This window comes from Magallana gigas, chromosome 3 (genome assembly GCF_963853765.1).
Source record: "Magallana gigas chromosome 3, xbMagGiga1.1, whole genome shotgun sequence".
In the NCBI taxonomy this organism is placed as follows: domain Eukaryota; kingdom Metazoa; phylum Mollusca; class Bivalvia; order Ostreida; family Ostreidae; genus Magallana; species Magallana gigas.
The window spans coordinates 27,021,576-27,040,450 of NC_088855.1; the positions used below are offsets into that span (position 1 = coordinate 27,021,576).

The 18,875-nt window shown below is 33.0% G+C and overlaps 2 protein-coding genes across 2 annotated transcripts; both read right to left on the minus strand.

Moving 5' to 3' along the window:
* Positions 1-1,382: 1,382 nt before the first annotated feature.
* LOC105327165 (ras-related protein Rab-2) lies at positions 1,383-5,177 on the minus strand. Its single transcript, XM_011427481.4, has 8 exons — positions 5,038-5,177; positions 4,493-4,564; positions 4,252-4,319; positions 3,702-3,784; positions 2,998-3,090; positions 2,624-2,735; positions 2,168-2,236; positions 1,383-1,781 (listed from the first exon to the last, which is right to left on the minus strand). The coding sequence occupies exons 1-8, from the start codon at positions 5,081-5,083 to the stop codon at positions 1,689-1,691; spliced, it is 636 nt and encodes a 211-aa protein (XP_011425783.1). The 5' UTR covers positions 5,084-5,177; the 3' UTR covers positions 1,383-1,688.
* Positions 5,178-8,445: 3,268 nt separating this feature from the next.
* Positions 8,446-10,760, minus strand: LOC105327166 (GTP-binding protein Di-Ras2). Its single transcript, XM_020066758.3, has 4 exons — positions 10,395-10,760; positions 10,161-10,228; positions 9,654-9,861; positions 8,446-8,766 (listed from the first exon to the last, which is right to left on the minus strand). The coding sequence occupies exons 1-4, from the start codon at positions 10,717-10,719 to the stop codon at positions 8,564-8,566; spliced, it is 804 nt and encodes a 267-aa protein (XP_019922317.2). The 5' UTR covers positions 10,720-10,760; the 3' UTR covers positions 8,446-8,563.
* Positions 10,761-18,875: the final 8,115 nt, after the last annotated feature.

The window sequence follows — 18,875 nt, forward strand, 5'->3', positions numbered from 1 at the left end:
CTGGAAGAGGTTATGATTTTTTTGAGCTGGGTAAAGTTTTTTGAGCAGATGTATCATAGTAATTATTGGTTCCATCTTTACCAATCCTAAAAACCACCTTTTGTGACTATTACAAAACTCTCCATATTTTTTTTTTGTAAAAAAGGCATCTTAGCTTTTACACACTGAAATTGTCTCCAAAAATAAGTGTTTAGCTTGGCTAAAAGGACATAGTATGTCCATCTAGCATCTGAATATATCAGATTCTTTCCGTTGCCAAAAGCAACCATTGAAAATAATCCACATTCTACCTTTTAATATTAAAAGGTTGCTTGTATCTTGCCTACAACTAAGGCTTCAAAACCAGGAAATTTCAACTAAACATATGAAGTTGACTATGAAAATCTTTTTTAAAAAGAATGAAAAAACTACACACATTCTTTACATGTCTTTAATTAACTTTTGCATGTAGTAGATTTGACTTGACATACAACAGAGAGGACATAATTATAAAGCTACAACTTACTAGACATCACTTAGCACTGGTACTGTTCTATATACCATAAATAGACACTATTAGTATTAGATTTCTAAAAGGTCAAACTTTTTCATGTACTTTTCAATTGATGAATGCATTCATATCTATTAAATGCTGGTTTTATGAAAAGGTCAAGTTTTTCTCACAATTTTTATCTGAACTTTTTCATAGCTGACCTCGTGAATATTTAATAAGATTAATATCAAGAGATTTTAAATATTTTAAAAGGCAACAGAGTACCAGTTCAATATCTAGTGGTGTCTGGTTCACATGTATTTTAGAGCATAAAAATACTGATTACTACTGTAGTTGAAAGCAAATGAAAATAAATGTATATATTCTCAATGTCAGTAAAGTGCACAAATGTTAGCATGATTTGAATTAAAAGCAATTTGCTTGTCAAATTGTTTTACACATATAGGAGGTTCTCAGCTTCATTTTCTACAGACACTTCTTAAGTAAAGAAAAAAAAATCATACATCATTAGAGACTATAAAATAAATTCTATATACATAAACCACATTTTACAACCATAAATAAAAAAAAAATCCTCAGCACACATCCATTCAGTACATTCATTTTCATCAAGACAATCTTTCAGTCACAATCAAATACTTTCCCCCTTTTCCTGTAGCCAACAGCTACACTTGTAGGATGGTGAACAGTTTCAAAAAACCAATCAGATTCTTTTGTTTTATGAAGAAAATGAACACAAGTTCATGAAATAAAACCAATTGAATGCATGTTTTAAATTTTTTGGTTAAAAAATATTAAAGAGAGAAAAAATAGTCAATAAATATCATACCTTATCTAAAACCCAATAAGAAGGATTATAATGGTGTGTATATTTCTTACGATACATGTGTTTGATGGTAATTCTCTCATTTATTTTTGACAGCAGTTTCCAGCACATTTTATTTCAAATATAATAGGTGATATACACAAATCGGATTTCACAACAAATAGCTTTTAACAAATGATAATATCAGAATGAGTTCACACTCCATCGAACATCCATGTTTTTCCTTGGAACAGAAAGTACAAGAATGTACAAGACTGGTTTACAAAAAACTGATATATCTACGCCAATTGCAACAGAATATGAGTTTGTTTTTATTTCCTTTCTCTCTGAAGGTGTTTTTCCAATCCCCTAGGAATGAGTTTCCTTGCCCTAGCAGCAGCCACTTCCCTGGGCTCCACCACCTGAGGAGGAGGGCAAGCTGGGGCTTGGGGAATGCTGGGGTCCGATTTTTATGCCATTGGCCTACAATATCACAAACACAACATAAAATGAATATGTGATGATGATTTGTGGGTGGGGGGGGGGGGGGGGGGGGCAATACCAATTCACCGTCTGCGTTAAAAAAGAAATAGCATTAGGCATGGTGTACTTCACTTAGATTTTAAATAATACAACCTCCATTGACAACTAAATGAGAATATCAGCAAACATTAGAATTAATTTTGATGACCCCTCTTAATCATCTTAACCCAAAAATCTGATTTACTAGAATGTTTCTGTTCATTTAGTAAAAGGCCATGACAGAAGACTTTATGAAAGGGTCAAAATGTCAACAGTGACTAATAAAAGACATTTACAGTCAGTCTTGCCTACTTGTAAAAAACACAAAGTTGTAACAAAGAACCTACCTCATTATTTATATCAAACACTCCATCTTGAATCTTTTGATAAATTTCTTTGGCTGTGTTAATAAATGCCTGATTAAACGAAAAAAAGAGTTAAAATCATCAATATATGACATCCATTACTGCACCATTTACTGTTGAATCATTTAATTTCGTGGGAGCCAATTTTCGTGGATTGTGGATTTTTTGCTTATTTGTGGGGATGTAATTTCGTGGATGTGTCAGTTTTCAGTTTGAGTAGGTTAACTTAATCTTTTATAATTAGTTTATAATTAGTGTTTGTTGAGGATGTAAATTCGTGGGCAAGGGGTACCCACGAATACCACGAAAATTTGGCCACCACGAATTCTACTGCTTCCACAGTAGATTTCTTTATTTTTTCAAAACAAGAACAGAAAAAGAATCAGTAAATCTTTTTGTACAGCATAAAATATGTGTTATAAAGATTAATGTTATTACCTCTTCTACATTTGCTGCTGTTTTGGCCGAGGTCTCCATGAAGATCAAGCCATGTTCCCTGGCAAAAGCCTCCCCCTCCTCTTTTTTCACGTCTCTTCTTGCCTCTAGGTCACTGTTTAATGTGTATATATATTTATTATTTCTTTTCATAATTTTTAATCAAACGGCTAGGATGATCATACTTCATATTTATTTGTTTGATATTAATACATGTATCAGAATTTATTTTTATTTTTAAAATGAGGACTCTGCTCCTCTCCTAATGTACCGTGGTAAGCCCTGTTCATGATACCAAGCAAGATCTCAACCAGCTAGTGTGTTCGAGTGTCTTAGAGTTCATTTTGAAGAAATAAAATATCAATAAATTTGCTAACCTTTTGTTGCCTATCAACATGATGACCATATTTGAGTTGGAATGTTGACGAGCATCTTCTAGCCAAGTTGTTAAATGGTTGAATGTGTCACGCCTAAAATTAGAAAGAGCATGTATAAATGCCTACTGTATAGCACTTGATATTTACATGATGTAGATTTCCTCCACTGAAATCAATCGCCAGTTAATTAGACTCCCTGAGAGGAGTTGCCAGATTAATGAGTTACATAATGTAACATTAAAAAAAAACCCACACACATCAATACCTGTAATATCCATATTTAGAAGATCTACAAACACTGCTGTTACGTATTAGGATTGGTTTTCTTTCAAGCTATCAAGGATTAATTTTAATGTTCCACAAAAGATGTACCGGTATTTGTGAAGCACTTCTACCTTAAAGTGGCCAATGGGATTTTCACTAAGTTTCAATAACTCAATTTGCAATACTCAACACTTTTTAAAAATCCATTTTCTTTTTCCATTTTATCAGCAGGACAAATTTGCCATAAACACCATAATTTTTTTTTGTTTTTTATTTCAATGTTTATACACATTTAACAAATGAAGAATATACATAACATATTTAGTGATATAGCACTACTTTGATGCTTAGAATTAATGAACCTTAAACATTTTAAAGATAACTCTATGGACCATCACTGACCACCACCCATTCTCCTTACGCTGTGCGTGAAACATTACCTTGTGATGTCATACACCAACAATGCACCAGCAGCCCCTCTGTAATAAGATCTGGTGATTGACCGAAAAGATTCTTGTCCTGCCTAAAGAAAGTAAACATATAAATGGCTTATATTAATGCATGATGAAACAAATATAAATATCAATGATGATATAATCAAGTTTTATTTTTAAATTTCATTATCCACAGTTTTACTATGAAGCAAGAATATTGCCTAAGGATTTGTACAATTATCAGTGATCAGTGGAGCGTGTCTGACAACCCCCTGCTCCTTTATCTGCATGCCATTATCTTTATCATAATAAACCATGTACCAAAAACAATGGAAGATTGAATGATACATAATCACAAATTCAACAGAAAAACATTGTGAATTTTAAAACTTTCTTTCCAACAAATATTTGAACAATTGGATCATTTATTTACTACCAATCGCAAAATCTAAAACCAATTGTTAACTAAAACTTCAACAAACTTCTAACCTCCTATAATTTATAAGACTATTACACTTTAATAACTGATTAAAAGAACAACATAAAATAAACTTACTGTGTCCCAGATCTGTAATTTGATTTGTTTACCATCTATGGTAATCATTCGAGCTCCAAATTCAACACCTATTAAACATAATACAGATAAAAAAAATTTTATGTGGTGGTTACTTTCCAAAATAAATTCATTAAATTCTTAATAAGTACTAACTTCATGCATTAATGATGACGAATGATGATTACGCAATATTTCTCACTGAACATCTGCCAGTGGAACTTGTAATCAACAAATCAATTACCTATTGTTAAATCATGTACAGGTTGAAACCTTTTGTCTGTGAACTGGAGCAGAAGGCATGACTTTCCCACTCCTTAAATCAAAAAAGAAAAAGGAAAACATTTTTCACTCCCACAAAATATACTAAATTATCTGCATATAAATGTTAGTTTTCCTGTTATTATGAATAGTATTGGCAACATTTTATGTGTATTTATCAAAGCGTCATCTTCTGAACAAATTAAGTACAGAAACATCGAGTCATGATCGACCAAAAAATCGATTTGCAATGCAAAACAAAATTAGTATTATGTCAAACACATAACAGATATACATTAAATAAGTATATATTGAACAAACCGAAACAATCATTTAAAATTACACAACTTACTGACTAAACAACTTAATTATTCGATTTCTTTTCAGTGACAGCCATTTTGATACCAAAATCAATAACCCTACCATCAATGGCATCATTAATGACACCACAGAAAAACAAAGCTTACTACGTATCAAACACCTTCAGATGTTTCTTCCATTTCTAAAGAGATTCAACAAAAGAAATACCTGTATCTCCTATTATAATGTATTTGAACAAATATGCATATGACATCTTCTGCAGCTAAATATTGACGAGAATCCTCGATTTGTTGATGAAAAAATTTTGACGTCACGAGTATACCGGAAGTTCTTCTACGTGGAAGAGATTCTAGTTTTTGAACCAATATTGACGAACAATATCCGTAGAATTATCTATACTTAAAAATTAAGACATTTTGCCAATAAACTACGAAATGCCTGCACCAGAGTAATTGCTTACACCTTTAGTATTTCAACACCTGTGAGTTGATATCCGTAAGCTATAACTGAATTTTACCTAATGAGTAATTATTGAGAAATAAATTACAAACCTACTTCCATTTTCGATAGAGTTAGGCGGTGAGAGTTAGAGTTGGGCGGTGGCCACGCTTGGTGGCAAGCACGTAGCATCGGGGGGGGGGGCAGGGAGGACCTCGCCCCCCACTTTTTTGCGCAGCAAAGATTTTTCTTAAAATTACATACAAAAAATTGAATTAAAATGGAGTCCCCCCCCCCACTTTTCTGTGACAATGTAAAAATTGAATTGAAGATAAGGAAATAAACAGTGAAATTGAAGTGCCAAATTGTATGTCTAGTTAATCACCGGGCAGTAACATTGGATCTGACAACTTTGGTTAAAAAAATATGTATATACTTATCTAGCGTTTTTAAATTGTATACATTTTCATACCACTACAGATTGGCAGTAAACCATTAAATTAATTTGCGAAACATAAACAAATTGTATTAAGAATTCTACGTCTGTATGAATAGATAATGTATGCAGAAAACAAGGGATTTGAATTTTGTCGGGGTGAGGTTACACTCTTTTTTCTGAAATTCTTCTTTGGGACAGTAATAATAGTTATAGTAAAATTTGGCTTATTGACCTAAAGAACAAAATTTAGAAAAAGATAAATGACGCACCATACATGACGCACCATACAGCCACTTTCTGGTTTGAAATAAAATGAAAAAGTTTTTTTTGGGGGGGGGGGGGGTATTCATCCGGCTGCAACAAAAAAAAAAATAGAGGTCGTATACATGGAGCATTGTAACATTTATTTAAGGTATTCAATGTATTAATTACTGAAGGGATATTGAACAATTTTGAATCGTTTAAATTAGTTAAATATGTATTGCTTGATAACAACGAAAGACTTAGTGAAATGAACAAAATTCACATGACTGCATGACAACAAATATAAGAAGCCGGTCATTTTGCATCTTAAATTTTTTTAAAGAGTTATCTCCCCTTGATGAAAAAAAAAAGAAAATTTTAATTTTGTCAAAATATCTGCGGAAAATGATTTATTTTATTTCATATTTTAATATAAAGAGAGTTTGTGTATGTATTAACCAAGAGAGTTTTACGAATCTTAAGTTACTTTTTACAATATCTTTATAAAAAAAAACCATACGTTGCCCATAGACTTCAATGCAAAATTCGATGTGTAATTAGTTGGACTATAATCAACATTTTGAAAATTCCTTTGGTAGAGTATTTTTATTTGATAACACCTTCAAATTGATATCACGATGAAGAATATCGATCATTCATTTATTATGTACAAAATGTGGTCGCTACACATCGAATACCTTAAAGTTTTAAAAGTGTTAATTCCTGCGTTTGCGCGGGATATTATCTAGTATTGTTTACAATTCGACCCCCTCTCCCTATCACGAAATCAAACTTTATTTTATGTAACTAATTTATTTCTTCTATTTTATTGTCAATAGGCATAGAAGAGAGAGAGAGAGAGAGAGAGAGAGAGAGAGAGAGAGAGAGAGAGAGAGAGAGAGAGAGAGAGAGAGAGAGAGAGAGAGAGAGAGAGAGAGAGAGAGAGAGAGAGAGAGAGAGAGAGAGAGATCATAACTATTATAGTACAGAGAGATGTAGAAATGATACTCGTACATGCTATTTTATAGTTTCTTACAGTGTATTATCACATTAGGGGCATAATATTTTTTTTTTCAACTGAGAGCAACTATATATATGTAGTTTGAATAATTTTCAATTAGTCATTCGCGATAAGGTGTGAAGTAAAAGGAGATGGAGGGGTGGGGGGGGGGGTGGGGTGTCGGCGGTTTGGGACCGCTCTGAGGGACCGGTGCGAATTTTCCTGTTTTCTAAGCTTCTTGATTCTAGAATTTTTTTTGCAGGGTAAAAATTAAGTACTCTCATTAGATATTTGTGATATGTCTTCTCATGATTATATTAAGAAATTATGAATTTTCAAAGGTTTGAAGATCTAAAACAAGGAGTAAGTCCACCTGAAACTTCTGTCTTGCAGAAATATAATATCCTTTTTCTGATAAATGGGAGTAAATTGATGATTTTATAAAATGTCAATGTTTCAACAAAAAAAAGTCAAATTGAGTTTAGTTTTAGGAATTTATTGGTTCTGTTGATTTTTAAAAACATTATTTAAATGTTAATTGGAGAAATATGATTGAAGATTCAGATTAACATACTTGACCTCTGAACCGCAATATTGGGTAGAAAATCTAATTGAAGAAAAATCTTAAATTTCAGAAAAGCATTTGCAAAATTTACTATAGCGGACGGTCTACTTCTCATTCGTAGTTAATGTTTAATACCTTGGTGAATTAAACTTTATATGAACGTTTTTAACGCCGTGTTCATTCACGAAATTACCAAATAACTTAGTAATATAGTTTAATTAATAGTAATTTAGTAGTAATTTAGGGTGCATTAGTATTCACTCATGTAAAAGTATGTATATAATGAAGTTGAAGTATGTGTGTATACGCACACATGAACATAACTATAGTGTATAGCGGCATAAAATTATGTTTTATCTCGTATAAGATTTGCCTCTACAGTATTTGTCTAAATGTGGCAGTATTTGTCTAATGTGTGTGTGTGTGTGTGTGTGTGTGTGTGTGTGTAGACCGGGGATGCGGTCTACACCAGGCCCGTTTTCCCGATGGGAAAAAAAAATATGCATGCGGGGGAGGGAGGGGGGGGGGTGGTCTATGCCACAACACTGAGTCAATTTTCTTCGTTACACCTGCTCCCGTATTTACAGGACACATAAAATGACCTCTGGACTCACTAACCTCAACATTTGGTCAATAATATTCTCAACTCAATCCTCTGTCGATATAACTCAAAAGGTGACTTCTTGTCCGCGTACTGAGCTCAAGAGATCTTATATTTGTTAAAACGTATAATGCAATCAAGTCAAAGTGTTTAAAGGTACACATGCTTATAGTCCTGTTGGTAATTAAGTGTCAGTTATCACTTGTGTACTAGACGTTTTTTCCAATAAAAATTAATAAATGAATATAAAATATATAATTAATAAACACGTATCGAAAAAAAAAGTTTTTTATCAAATTAAATAAAGTAAATTCTAATTCCTCTTACGCATGTTATAGTGATTTTATTAGCAATTATTAACAACTTTATTTTCAGATACAAAATTCAATTTTCATTATGGATTTTCCGATGAAAATATCAGACGAAATAATTCGATGTATGATGTCATCATTGCGTCAGTCTTTTGAAGCATCGGGGCAGAAAACACCGTCGCACACATCTTTGAATGTTACGTAAAACCGACGTCTCCTCCTGGTCGCGGCTTTGAACAGAGTCCATTAGTTTACCCAGGATTGTTGTAACGCTCTGCGGATAAATGACCGCGGTCTCCAAGTACTGACATTCATGGATTCTTGCAACAAGACCGGCTTCTACAATGATACAAAAAAAAAAGCCTGATCATCAGCACACTCTGATTTTTGATTGGTCGTGTCCAGTTCGATTGCATGATTTGCTACAAAACAGTCTAATAATATATATGATGAAAATGTATCCATTATTCTTTAATGTAAGTTAAATAATGTAAAATAAATAATTGTTGAGCAAACTGCAACCCACATCCACATCATCGTCGGATACCCACGGGTGATCGCGTCTTTTACTTATCATGTGATAAGTAAAAGACGCGATCACCCGTGGGTATCCGACGATGCATCCACCTGTAAGTCTAGTCTACACGCGAAAAACCAACCAAAGTATATCGATAGTTTGAAGTATGTGAAGTAGACTAATTATCTGTAAGTATATCGATGGTTACAGATAATTAGTCTACTTCACATTATCATGGTTTGTTTACTAAAGTCCATCCATGCTGAAAATATACCTTTTCTTAAATAAAATTAACAGGTAACCATTAATAACCAATTAATATATAAGAGAGACCATCCATAACTTTCTAATGAAAATAAATTTTCACTGTATATTATTTAAAATTATTACTTTTGTATTAGGGGCGATTTAGAGCTGTCAATGTTTCCCTTATGGGGAGGTTGAACTTTTTTATTTGTTTGGAAAGAAAGTTATAACCTTTTAAAAAATCGACATTTTTTTATACATGGTAAAATTAAATGCTTATTAATTAAAACTCATATTCAAATGACTACTAATTTAAGAAAAACCCAACAACCATGAGAATCTTCGGTAGGTGGTACCTGCTAAAAAAAAAAAACCCGGACATTTTGATGGTAAAGGTACTAGTACTCAAGTAACCATTCCGAGATTGTAAAATATGCCCAGTATATGAAAACGCGTACAGTACCTTTGCTAGGTACTCTTCTACTCTGGATGGCGTCTGCTTTGTTCCCAAGGAGTAAGATGGCAATTTTTCCGTTGTGTTGACACCTCAGGTCCTGGACTTTCCGTTTGGCGTACTGAAAGGAGGACCTGTTCATGAGGGAAAACATCACCACGCAAACATCCTGTTGTGGCGGAGCTAGTGCGCCGTCGCATTCTACACGGGAATCATTCTGTGCGGGAGAAAAAGGAACGTTTTCAATTTTCATTGCAAATGATGCATTTCTTTACGTGCTTTGATAATAGTAGTAATTTTATCAACCAAAACAAAATATACAAACTAAAAGTTAATAAAACACAAAACAAACTTTTAAAAAAATCACTACTGCAAAAATCTGTTATATAACGTATCATGAAATTTCAGTTTAATAGTTTAATATTGTATATTTCTTCTTTAAGCTGCCCCAAAATTATTATTACATGTATAAAATAAATCAATAAAAACAAACATATTGTTCCATAATATGCATACCGTATTTGATTTCTTTTCCATGTTTTTCAATGAAATAATAGTATCCTTTGTGTGAATAGTTAGATAACCTATAAAACAATAATTATATTAAAAATAACATGTTAATGTCATTATAAATATAAATTAAATGAAATATTGCGTTGCTAAAGAGCAGGGGGAAACCTCGAAAAACCGTAGTCACTTCTTAAAATTATCCGGGGAAAATTCGACTGTATTTTTTCTCTTTGTACTCACCTAAATTATCCTTCTTCACGCTGGACCCCCTCAGAAGTATATTTGATATCAACGTTTCCTTGCCCACATTCTGATGTCCAAAGACTTGAAACCGACCGTGCAAAACGCCCTTTCGTTTAACGCTTTCAAACGATTCGTAATTTTGTTCAACTTCCGGTTGGACGGACTCGTAGCAGTCGTGTCTCTTGTGTTTGGTCGCTGTTAACTTAGCAGTCAAGTTCAGTCCGCGGCGTCTTCCTTTAGAAATGGACCTATTTGATGGAACCCATTTCGAAGAAAAAGAGGTAAGAGAACCCAGGTTGCTCTGCTTAGTTTCTCTGTCCATCTCGTTGAAAACTTGATTTCTGTGCCTTAAGGAACGACTATATATGCAGTTTTTTCAACAAAACCAATTTACACCTTTATCTGTACTCTAAATTCATTGGAAGGTGCTGACATTTTAAGTAGGTAGGCGTTCTTGATATTCCTTTCATTAATTAAATATTTGATATCTCATTGGTTCCTTTTTAGAGAGAACATCAACTCGCACAATGGGGAAGGGAAGTTTCCAATCCTCCTACGGATCTTGTATCTATACTACTATATTAAAATAATAGACTCGAATATTTGGGCTTTAATACCGATAAATCGGAAGAGTACTGCCTTTTGTTTTATAGGTTTTAAACATCATTGGTACTTGAAGATTACCAATTTGTTTTTATTTTTTCTCAATTAAGCTTCGCTAATTAATAATCAGTGAAAATTCCTCAAAAAATCCCGGAAATCATCTGGATTTTTTGGATTTTACAATCTAGCGCGTGCGCAATACATTCACGCTAACGGGATCTTTAGTTTATGTTTCCACAATATCATATTTGCATTAATAAACTCAGAAACGATAATACAAATACGTGTAAATTTTCATTGGAAATTTAATTGCTATATATTCCGCTCATATATATTTATGATTTCTTAGGTTGAGAGATTATTAGGAGAGTGAAGATATAAAAAAAAAAGTTGTTGAAAAAGTGTTGAATTTTTAAACTATATGGATTAAATTTTTAGATGAAAGCTATTTACAGACATTCTCAAAATGGTTTATAATGATTCAATTGACTGTTATTTTCAATGCAACTGCATTAATTTTCTCCAAAATCGTTTCGGGGCGATTCTGCAATTTTCTGTTAAATTAAAATATGGGAGGCATTCTAACTGTCCATGGTGAGGGCCTTTCCTAAGACACGTTAGATTAGATCTATTCTAACTCAGAAAGTGTAGTGAAATTAATAGCATTGCTTTGTTATGTAAATGTCAACAATACGGTGTGTCGATGTATGTATTTCGTAAATGTCCGATATGCAATGGATGAACCATGCAATGTCAACCCGTGCACGCACGGGTCAAAGTCTAGTAGTTATTAAAGGACGAGTGCACTTATGGGCCCCGGTAAAATTTGAGAGAAAAAAACGAAGATACAAATTAAGCATAATTTTTACGTTATATATTTATGTAAAAACACGCAGTGAAAATGTGCTAGGGAGGACCTATATGTAATGAACAGCCGATCTCTTAAAAATAAACAATTGAGGCAATACACACGTTTTGACTGGTTTGCGGTTTGAAGTTGTAACACGGGTAATGTAATTTTTTTTCTGCAATGATTGCCACTTTCATAACCCGCATGAATCATCAAAGAAAGCATTTTATTGTTTATATTTACTAGTACACTTTTCTTTTCACAAATTAATATTTTGATTGTAAAAAGTAAGTTAAATAAATTAAATTAGTTGCTAATGAACCTCAGTACGTTATATAAAAGAAACAGCCAAATCGTCCGCTATGGGAATTTGAGTCTAGATCTGACATCTGATTTCATTATGATAAATTCGAGCAGTCCGTGATTTTTCTTAGAAGATCGCTGTATAGGTTTCAACCGATCGATAAACGGGGCGTGTAGATTTCAGTCCTGTTAATTTCCTGTCAGTTTCAGTCGCTGTATGTTTCGACCAATCGATAAACGGGGCGTGTCGTGTTAGTTTCTATAGAGCTATGAATAACTAAAGTTTACGTAAGAAATAGAGGGAATTATGCTCGGTAGATGAGAATATAGTCACATGAACCTCCAAAAAAAAAAAACACCCCAAAAACACCACTATGGTTTGAACGGTCACCAATCCCAATACAAGCATGTTTCAGAATGCTTATATTCCGGAAATAATTGGTTCTGTTCTATATAATTATTTGATATTTTTACTTGGTTTGAATAAATCTTGTTAGGCCTAAAGGGTAAGTCTTATTTTTAGTTAACATTTGTTATCACTTAATGATCTGGGTTTTTTTAAAACATCAAAACGTCATATTAACATTTGTAAATATAATTCCTTGTATGAACCTATATAACGAATCAAAAACGTTTTAATTCTGTGAACTTTTTAATGACGTCAAAATGATTAGCACACGCGTTTGCCGTTTGACAGTTGACCAGTCAAGTCCATATCTCGGCGAAGTTTTTAACTTCATGTTTTATTCCTTTTCAAAATGAAGGAGACATGCACTTCCATTAAAAATAACATATTATCTATTTATTATTAAGACCGCGGAACATTAACTGGCAAGATTGGAAATATACAGCGTACGTCAATTTCACTTGTTGCAGTCAAAACATTTGAAATGGGCGGGAGCAACATTGACACGGACGTCTGAGAAAACAGTGGATTGAAACTGTACATGTATAGATATAGGAAAATTTTTAATCCACCTTTTTCTAACTATATATGAATAAATCAATGAAATGTTCTTAGCATGAAAAAATACGCCACATATACCTTTAAGAGTTTACACTACATTGTATTTTATTACTTTTCAAAAATCAAATGATCACCATGTATACACATGTTCTACATTCTGAAGGTTTACAAAAACCCTGGAAAGCTTATAATATACTAGGCTTTGCCCGTGCGTGCACGGGTTGACATTGCATATCGGACATTATCGACACACCTTATTATTGATATTTACATAACAAAGCTATAAGCCTACAATGAAGCTATTAATTTCACACTTTCCTTAGTTTGAATAATCAGTCTCTCGGGAAAGGCTCTCACCACAGTTAGAATGCCTCCCTTCCGTTATGTAGCAGAAAATTGCAGAATCGCTCCGGAACGATTTTGGAGAAAGTTAATGAAGTTGCCTTAAAAATAACAGTCAAATTCATCACAACAAACCTTTCTGAGAATGCAAATACCTTTCAACTAAAATTTTAATCCATAGAATGGAAGAATTCAACACCTTTTCACCAACGTACACATATTTTCTTTGTAAAACTGGGTCCGTAGGACATTATTCATTTTTACGCTAAAACATATTCTATCTTCACACTCCTAACATAAATAAAATTGCGATATAAATTGTCAGTATTATGAAATAAGGTAATGTTATGCCGAAACTACAACATGCATCAAATAGCATAATTTGCAATGTTTTGTTGTTTTCCGAATACACATGTAGCTTACTATAGTAACTTTACTTTTATAGAAGGCGAGGCTAGAGTACTTCCCAATTAAAATTATTTAAAGCATTTAAGTATGATTAAATAATTATGTGACTGTGTATAATAGATGATTGAATAATTATGTCACTGTATAAAAGTTTAAATCTCATGAAAAATGCATCAAAATATGAAATTGATTTACACATTTATAGTATAGCTGTCACTGCATAACGTAGTTACATGTCACAAAGTAGAGTGAAGCGTAATGTGTGCGCAATTAGTAGAATTCGCCGAATGCCTGATACTATACATGCAATCTTCATTATCATACATCAAATGATTTTAGAAGTATGAACCCTTTAAATTCTGGGATTAAAAGTCAACTATACATATACATGTATATACGTAATACAACGTACAAATTTAGTGGTTAAAAGCAGGGGCTAGAGTCGGTGGAATCTGTGATAATTTTAAGGCTTTCACGTTCTCGTTGGAAACACATGCAAATGGTCCACGTATTGCAGTCCTTGTCAACAGCAACTTGTCATTATCATTTCTGAGTTTATTCATGCAGATGTGTTAATGTGGAAACATAAACTAAAGATCCCGTTAGCGTGAATGTATTGCGCAAGCGCAAGATTGTAAAATCGAAAAAATCCAGGTGATTTCCGGGATTTTTTGAGGAATTTTCGTTGATTATTAATTAGCGAAGCTTAACTGAGAAAAAATAAAAACAAATTGTTAATCTTCATGTACTACTGGTGCTTAAAATATATAAAACAAAAGACAGTATTCTTCCGATTTCTCGGTATTAAAGACCAAAAATTCGAGTCTATTATTCTAATCTATACTACTATATTAAAATAATAGACTCGAATTTTTAGTCTTTAATACCGAGAAATCGGAAGAATACTGTCTTTTGTTTTATATATTTTAAACATCTTTGGTACTTGAAGATTACCAATTTGTTTTTATTTTTTCTCAGTTAAGCTTCGCTAATTAATAATCAACGAAAATTCCTAAAAAAAATCCCGGAAATCACCTGGATTTTTTGGATTTTACAATCTTGCACTTGCGCAATACATTCACACTAACGGGATCTTTAGTTTATATTTGTTTCCACAATATCACATCTGCCTGAATAAACTCAGAAATGATAATACAAATACGGGTAAATTTTCTTTAGACTTTCGCTATATATTTTGTTCATGTAAATTAATGATTTCTTATGAGAGAAAGTATAAAATAACAAATATACATTTCACCTAAGCACTTACTTTCATCTTCGTGATGACAAAAAATATTTGATTACATGCAAAATTGTTACATTATATTTGTTAGGAGAGTGAAGATAGAATATGTTTTATCGTAAAAATGAATAATGTCCTACAGACCCAGTTTTACAAAGAATATACGATTACGTTGGTGAAAAGCCTTAAGGTGTTGAGTTCTTCCATTCTATGGATTAAAATTTTTAGTTGAAAGGTATTTGCAGTCTCAAAAAGGTTTGTTGTGATGTATTTGACTGTTATTTTCAAGGCAACATCATTCATTAACTTTCTCCAAAATCGTTCCAGAGCGATTCTGCAATTTTCTGCTACTTTACGGGTATAAGTAAGGGAGGGGCTTTTCCCGAGACACAGTTAGGTTATTCAAACTAAGGAAAGTGTAGTGAAATTAATAGCATTATTGTAGGCTTATAGCTTTGTTATGTAAATGTCAATAATAAGGTGTATCGATGTACCTATTTCTAAATGTTCGATATGCAATGTCAACCCGCGCACGCACGGGTCAAAGTCTAGTATAGTAGTATAGATCCTCTGAAAAGGAAAATTGCTTGAAATGCATTTAAGCAGAGATGGATTAGAAATGACCACAGCATTTAAATTATGTGATGTGTGCATTTACCACTGACTATTTCTTCGAGTTTTACAAGATTCATAGGTTTCTTCCCACATGGACCCTTTCTCTATCATTTTGTTATATATATATATATATATATATATATATATATATATATATATATATATATATATATATATATATATATATATATATATATATATATATATATACACAGCTATCTTTTTAAAGTAAGCACTCCATGGTAAATCAAAGGACATGTCTTTTAGTAACTTTCATTCAGCCCCAGAAAACAAACTTGTACCTACCTAACTCAAGAGACAGGGTCAGCCATTAGTTTGATAATTTTGAAGTAAAGTGCGTAAATAAATACATGTAGAGCTGTAACTTAATAACAGGTTTAGAAGGTTACAAAACACCATAGCATATGCCAATGTAAACGTGTTCAATCTGAAAAAATACTAGTATAAAAGAGTTGGCTATGTATTTTGATTTTTTTTTTTATGATTTTTTAAAAATTGTCCTTGACATGTGAATAAAGCAAGTTCCCTCTCTCCTGGAGTGTATACCTACAGTCTGAGTCAGATGATAAACCAGAGAAGAAGAATCAATTGAACTCACCAGAGGAGTGCACAATGCAAAAGAAGAATACAAGAGAAAGAATATTTACAGTGAGAGAGGGAGTGACATACGAGCCCAAAGAATTAAATTGCAGTGTTGGTGCACAAGAGGAGATTCCAAAGTTTTTAGAGTTCGATAAATGCTGTGGATTAGTAGTATTTGACCATGAAATTACGGGATTAGGAAGAAAGAGTGACATTACACAATTTGCGGCATGCGGTGGTGTAGAGAGTTTCGAAAACTACGTCATTCCTCGGTGCAACATCACAAGTGAAGCCTCCAGCTCCAGAGGAACGAGACTAACATATTGTCGTGAATCGAACAGTTTGTATTCACATGGTAAAGCGTTGTATGGTGAACTCATCCAAAACGCACCTCTGAACCTTATCGCCTTTCTACAGTCAAAGAAAAATCCTGTTCTCATAGGCCATAACATTCAAAAATTTGATTTTGCCTACATGTTTTGCTTAACAGATTAATTTTTTTTGACGTTCTTTAAAACATGCAGTCGGGGGATTCATTGTTTAAAGTAGGGTTTTCATGCACGGGTAGATAAGTTATATTATTTAAGTGTCATAGGTCAGTGTACATGTAGGTGTGTTGTTTTGGCCTAAACGGCGTCAGGTATATAAAGGTACCGACTGCTGACTTTAAATGTGATTTGAATTGGACAGAGTTTTTTTGTATAAAACACAAACAAAAAGATTAGAAACAAGTTCGAACAATTTACGAAGTCTTCTTCTTAAAAATTTCAGTACTCCTGCAGGTGATCGCATTCAGTTTAAACCTAAAGTTTATGTAGGTTTTTTTTTTTTATGTATGAGCAGAATACATCCTTCAACAAGCATTGTTTGGTTAAATATTTATTAAAATTCATTTTGTTTGGATACATGAACAAGGGTAAAGTTGACCTATCCAACTGTGTCTGTATCACAAGTGCCGGATCGAACCTTCACTATGTTGCTTTTTTGCCTAAAACAAGAGTGCAGATACATGTACAATGGTTACCGTAAAGTTAAGCTTTTTCATATTCATATAGGACTAAATTCACTTTTTTCGGAAATACTTTGCAAAAAGTAGGGTAAGAGAACATGCTCGCGATGTGCTTTTCATCCCTCTCTGACCTTTGATTTTAACTTTTTTTTTTTGGAAAAGGAGTGTACTTATTAGTGCATGGAACTTTGCAAAGTTTAGAGCACTTACAGTTGCTGATTTAAAGTGTATAGTAAACTTCCAGAAAATGCGTGTGTTACATTGGGGTTAATGAGTAGCTATAGTTGGTATACTTGTATATACATGTACTTACAAACAGTTGGTGACCCTGAGTTCACACTCATTGCTGTAGGTGTGGCCGTCAGACCCACACAGAGGGATCCAGCTCATGGGACACACCATGTTACAGTGGGTGGACTGGTCCACACAACCTGAGTTATAAATGTAGAAAGGAAGTCAATGCGTCCGTGTAAAATAGATAATGGGTGATTTGGTTGGATTTGATATGCAATTAAAGGCAGTAAGTTGTATATATACATGTACTAATAATTTTACAAAGTAAGAATCCTTTTACACGGAAAAAAATATTACCAAGGATTCATATTGCTATTATAGGATATCAAATTATTTAATGATCTGTGTTGTTAACAACACGTCTGCACGCAATGGAAAAATTGTCGCTGTAACATATAAGTAAAACAACAAGTACATATGTAAAGGTATATAGATTTTTGTATTTACCAATTTGCTTTCAATATAGCATGGTCAATCGAGGTACTGTTTGATGGTGTGTGTCCCTATAGTGTGTGTATGTTGTGTTTGTTAGGCAACTATATGAAAAGAAAGCCTATATACTACAAACACTAACACGACCAGAAAGGACATTTGAAGAATCAGTACTTTAAATTAATGTTAGATTAGTGATTAAAATATCTTCTGCAGTTTTTAAATCAAACAAATATACATATTTCATCTGTTGCAAGTTTTTGTATAATATTCGTAAATATTCCTACAGCGGCGCGACAACGCAGCAACATCTTCATTTGGAGCGGTGTGGTCGCCTGGTATTTTGACATTCTACATTTGAAATCTGTCAGACATATTTAATTTGAAAAGTAGAGCAGCAATTTTAAAAACTAAAGAAAAGACCTAACATTATGTTTTAAATATCCTTCTTAAAGTGGCATAATGTTTTTAAAAATCGCATCTTGTCAAAGTGGACACGTGTCCCCATTTCAAAGTACATGTGTTTGAGATTTAGAACCGTTGTGAAACTCGATCTTTAGATCCGCCAGTATATCAATAAAGTTTTAATAGTTATACTTACATACATAAGCGAAAAGGACGATGAAAATGAAGGCAGTTTTCATGACTGTTTGCAGACGCAGTTTAAATTGCGTTCTGTTATCTGCACAAGTCTTTGCTTTTATTGCACGACAGACCCGGACTTTCGCACGCTTATCACTCTTAAAATATCTACAACATGTGTTTATATTTCAAACCGCTCAGCGACAGATGTATCAATATTCACAATT

What these genes read in the sequence shown, in the direction of transcription:
- LOC105327166 (XM_020066758.3), bottom strand. Translation starts at nt 10,719, where the DNA reads ATGGACAGAGAAACTAAGCAGAGCAACCTGGGTTCTCTTACCTCTTTT. An exon ending in TGGAAAAGAAATCAAATACG is followed by an intron (nt 9,862 to 10,160) that starts GTATGCATATTA and finishes TCTCCCGCACAG; the next exon opens with AATGATTCCCGTGTAGAATG. An exon ending in TAGAAGAGTACCTAGCAAAG is followed by an intron (nt 8,767 to 9,653) that starts GTACTGTACGCG and finishes GTATCATTGTAG; the next exon opens with AAGCCGGTCTTGTTGCAAGA.
- LOC105327165 (XM_011427481.4), bottom strand. Translation starts at nt 5,083, where the DNA reads ATGTCATATGCATATTTGTTCAAATACATTATAATAGGAGATACAG. An exon ending in CATTATAATAGGAGATACAG is followed by an intron (nt 4,565 to 5,037) that starts GTATTTCTTTTG and finishes TTTTGATTTAAG; the next exon opens with GAGTGGGAAAGTCATGCCTT. An exon ending in TGTACATGATTTAACAATAG is followed by an intron (nt 4,320 to 4,492) that starts GTAATTGATTTG and finishes TATGTTTAATAG; the next exon opens with GTGTTGAATTTGGAGCTCGA.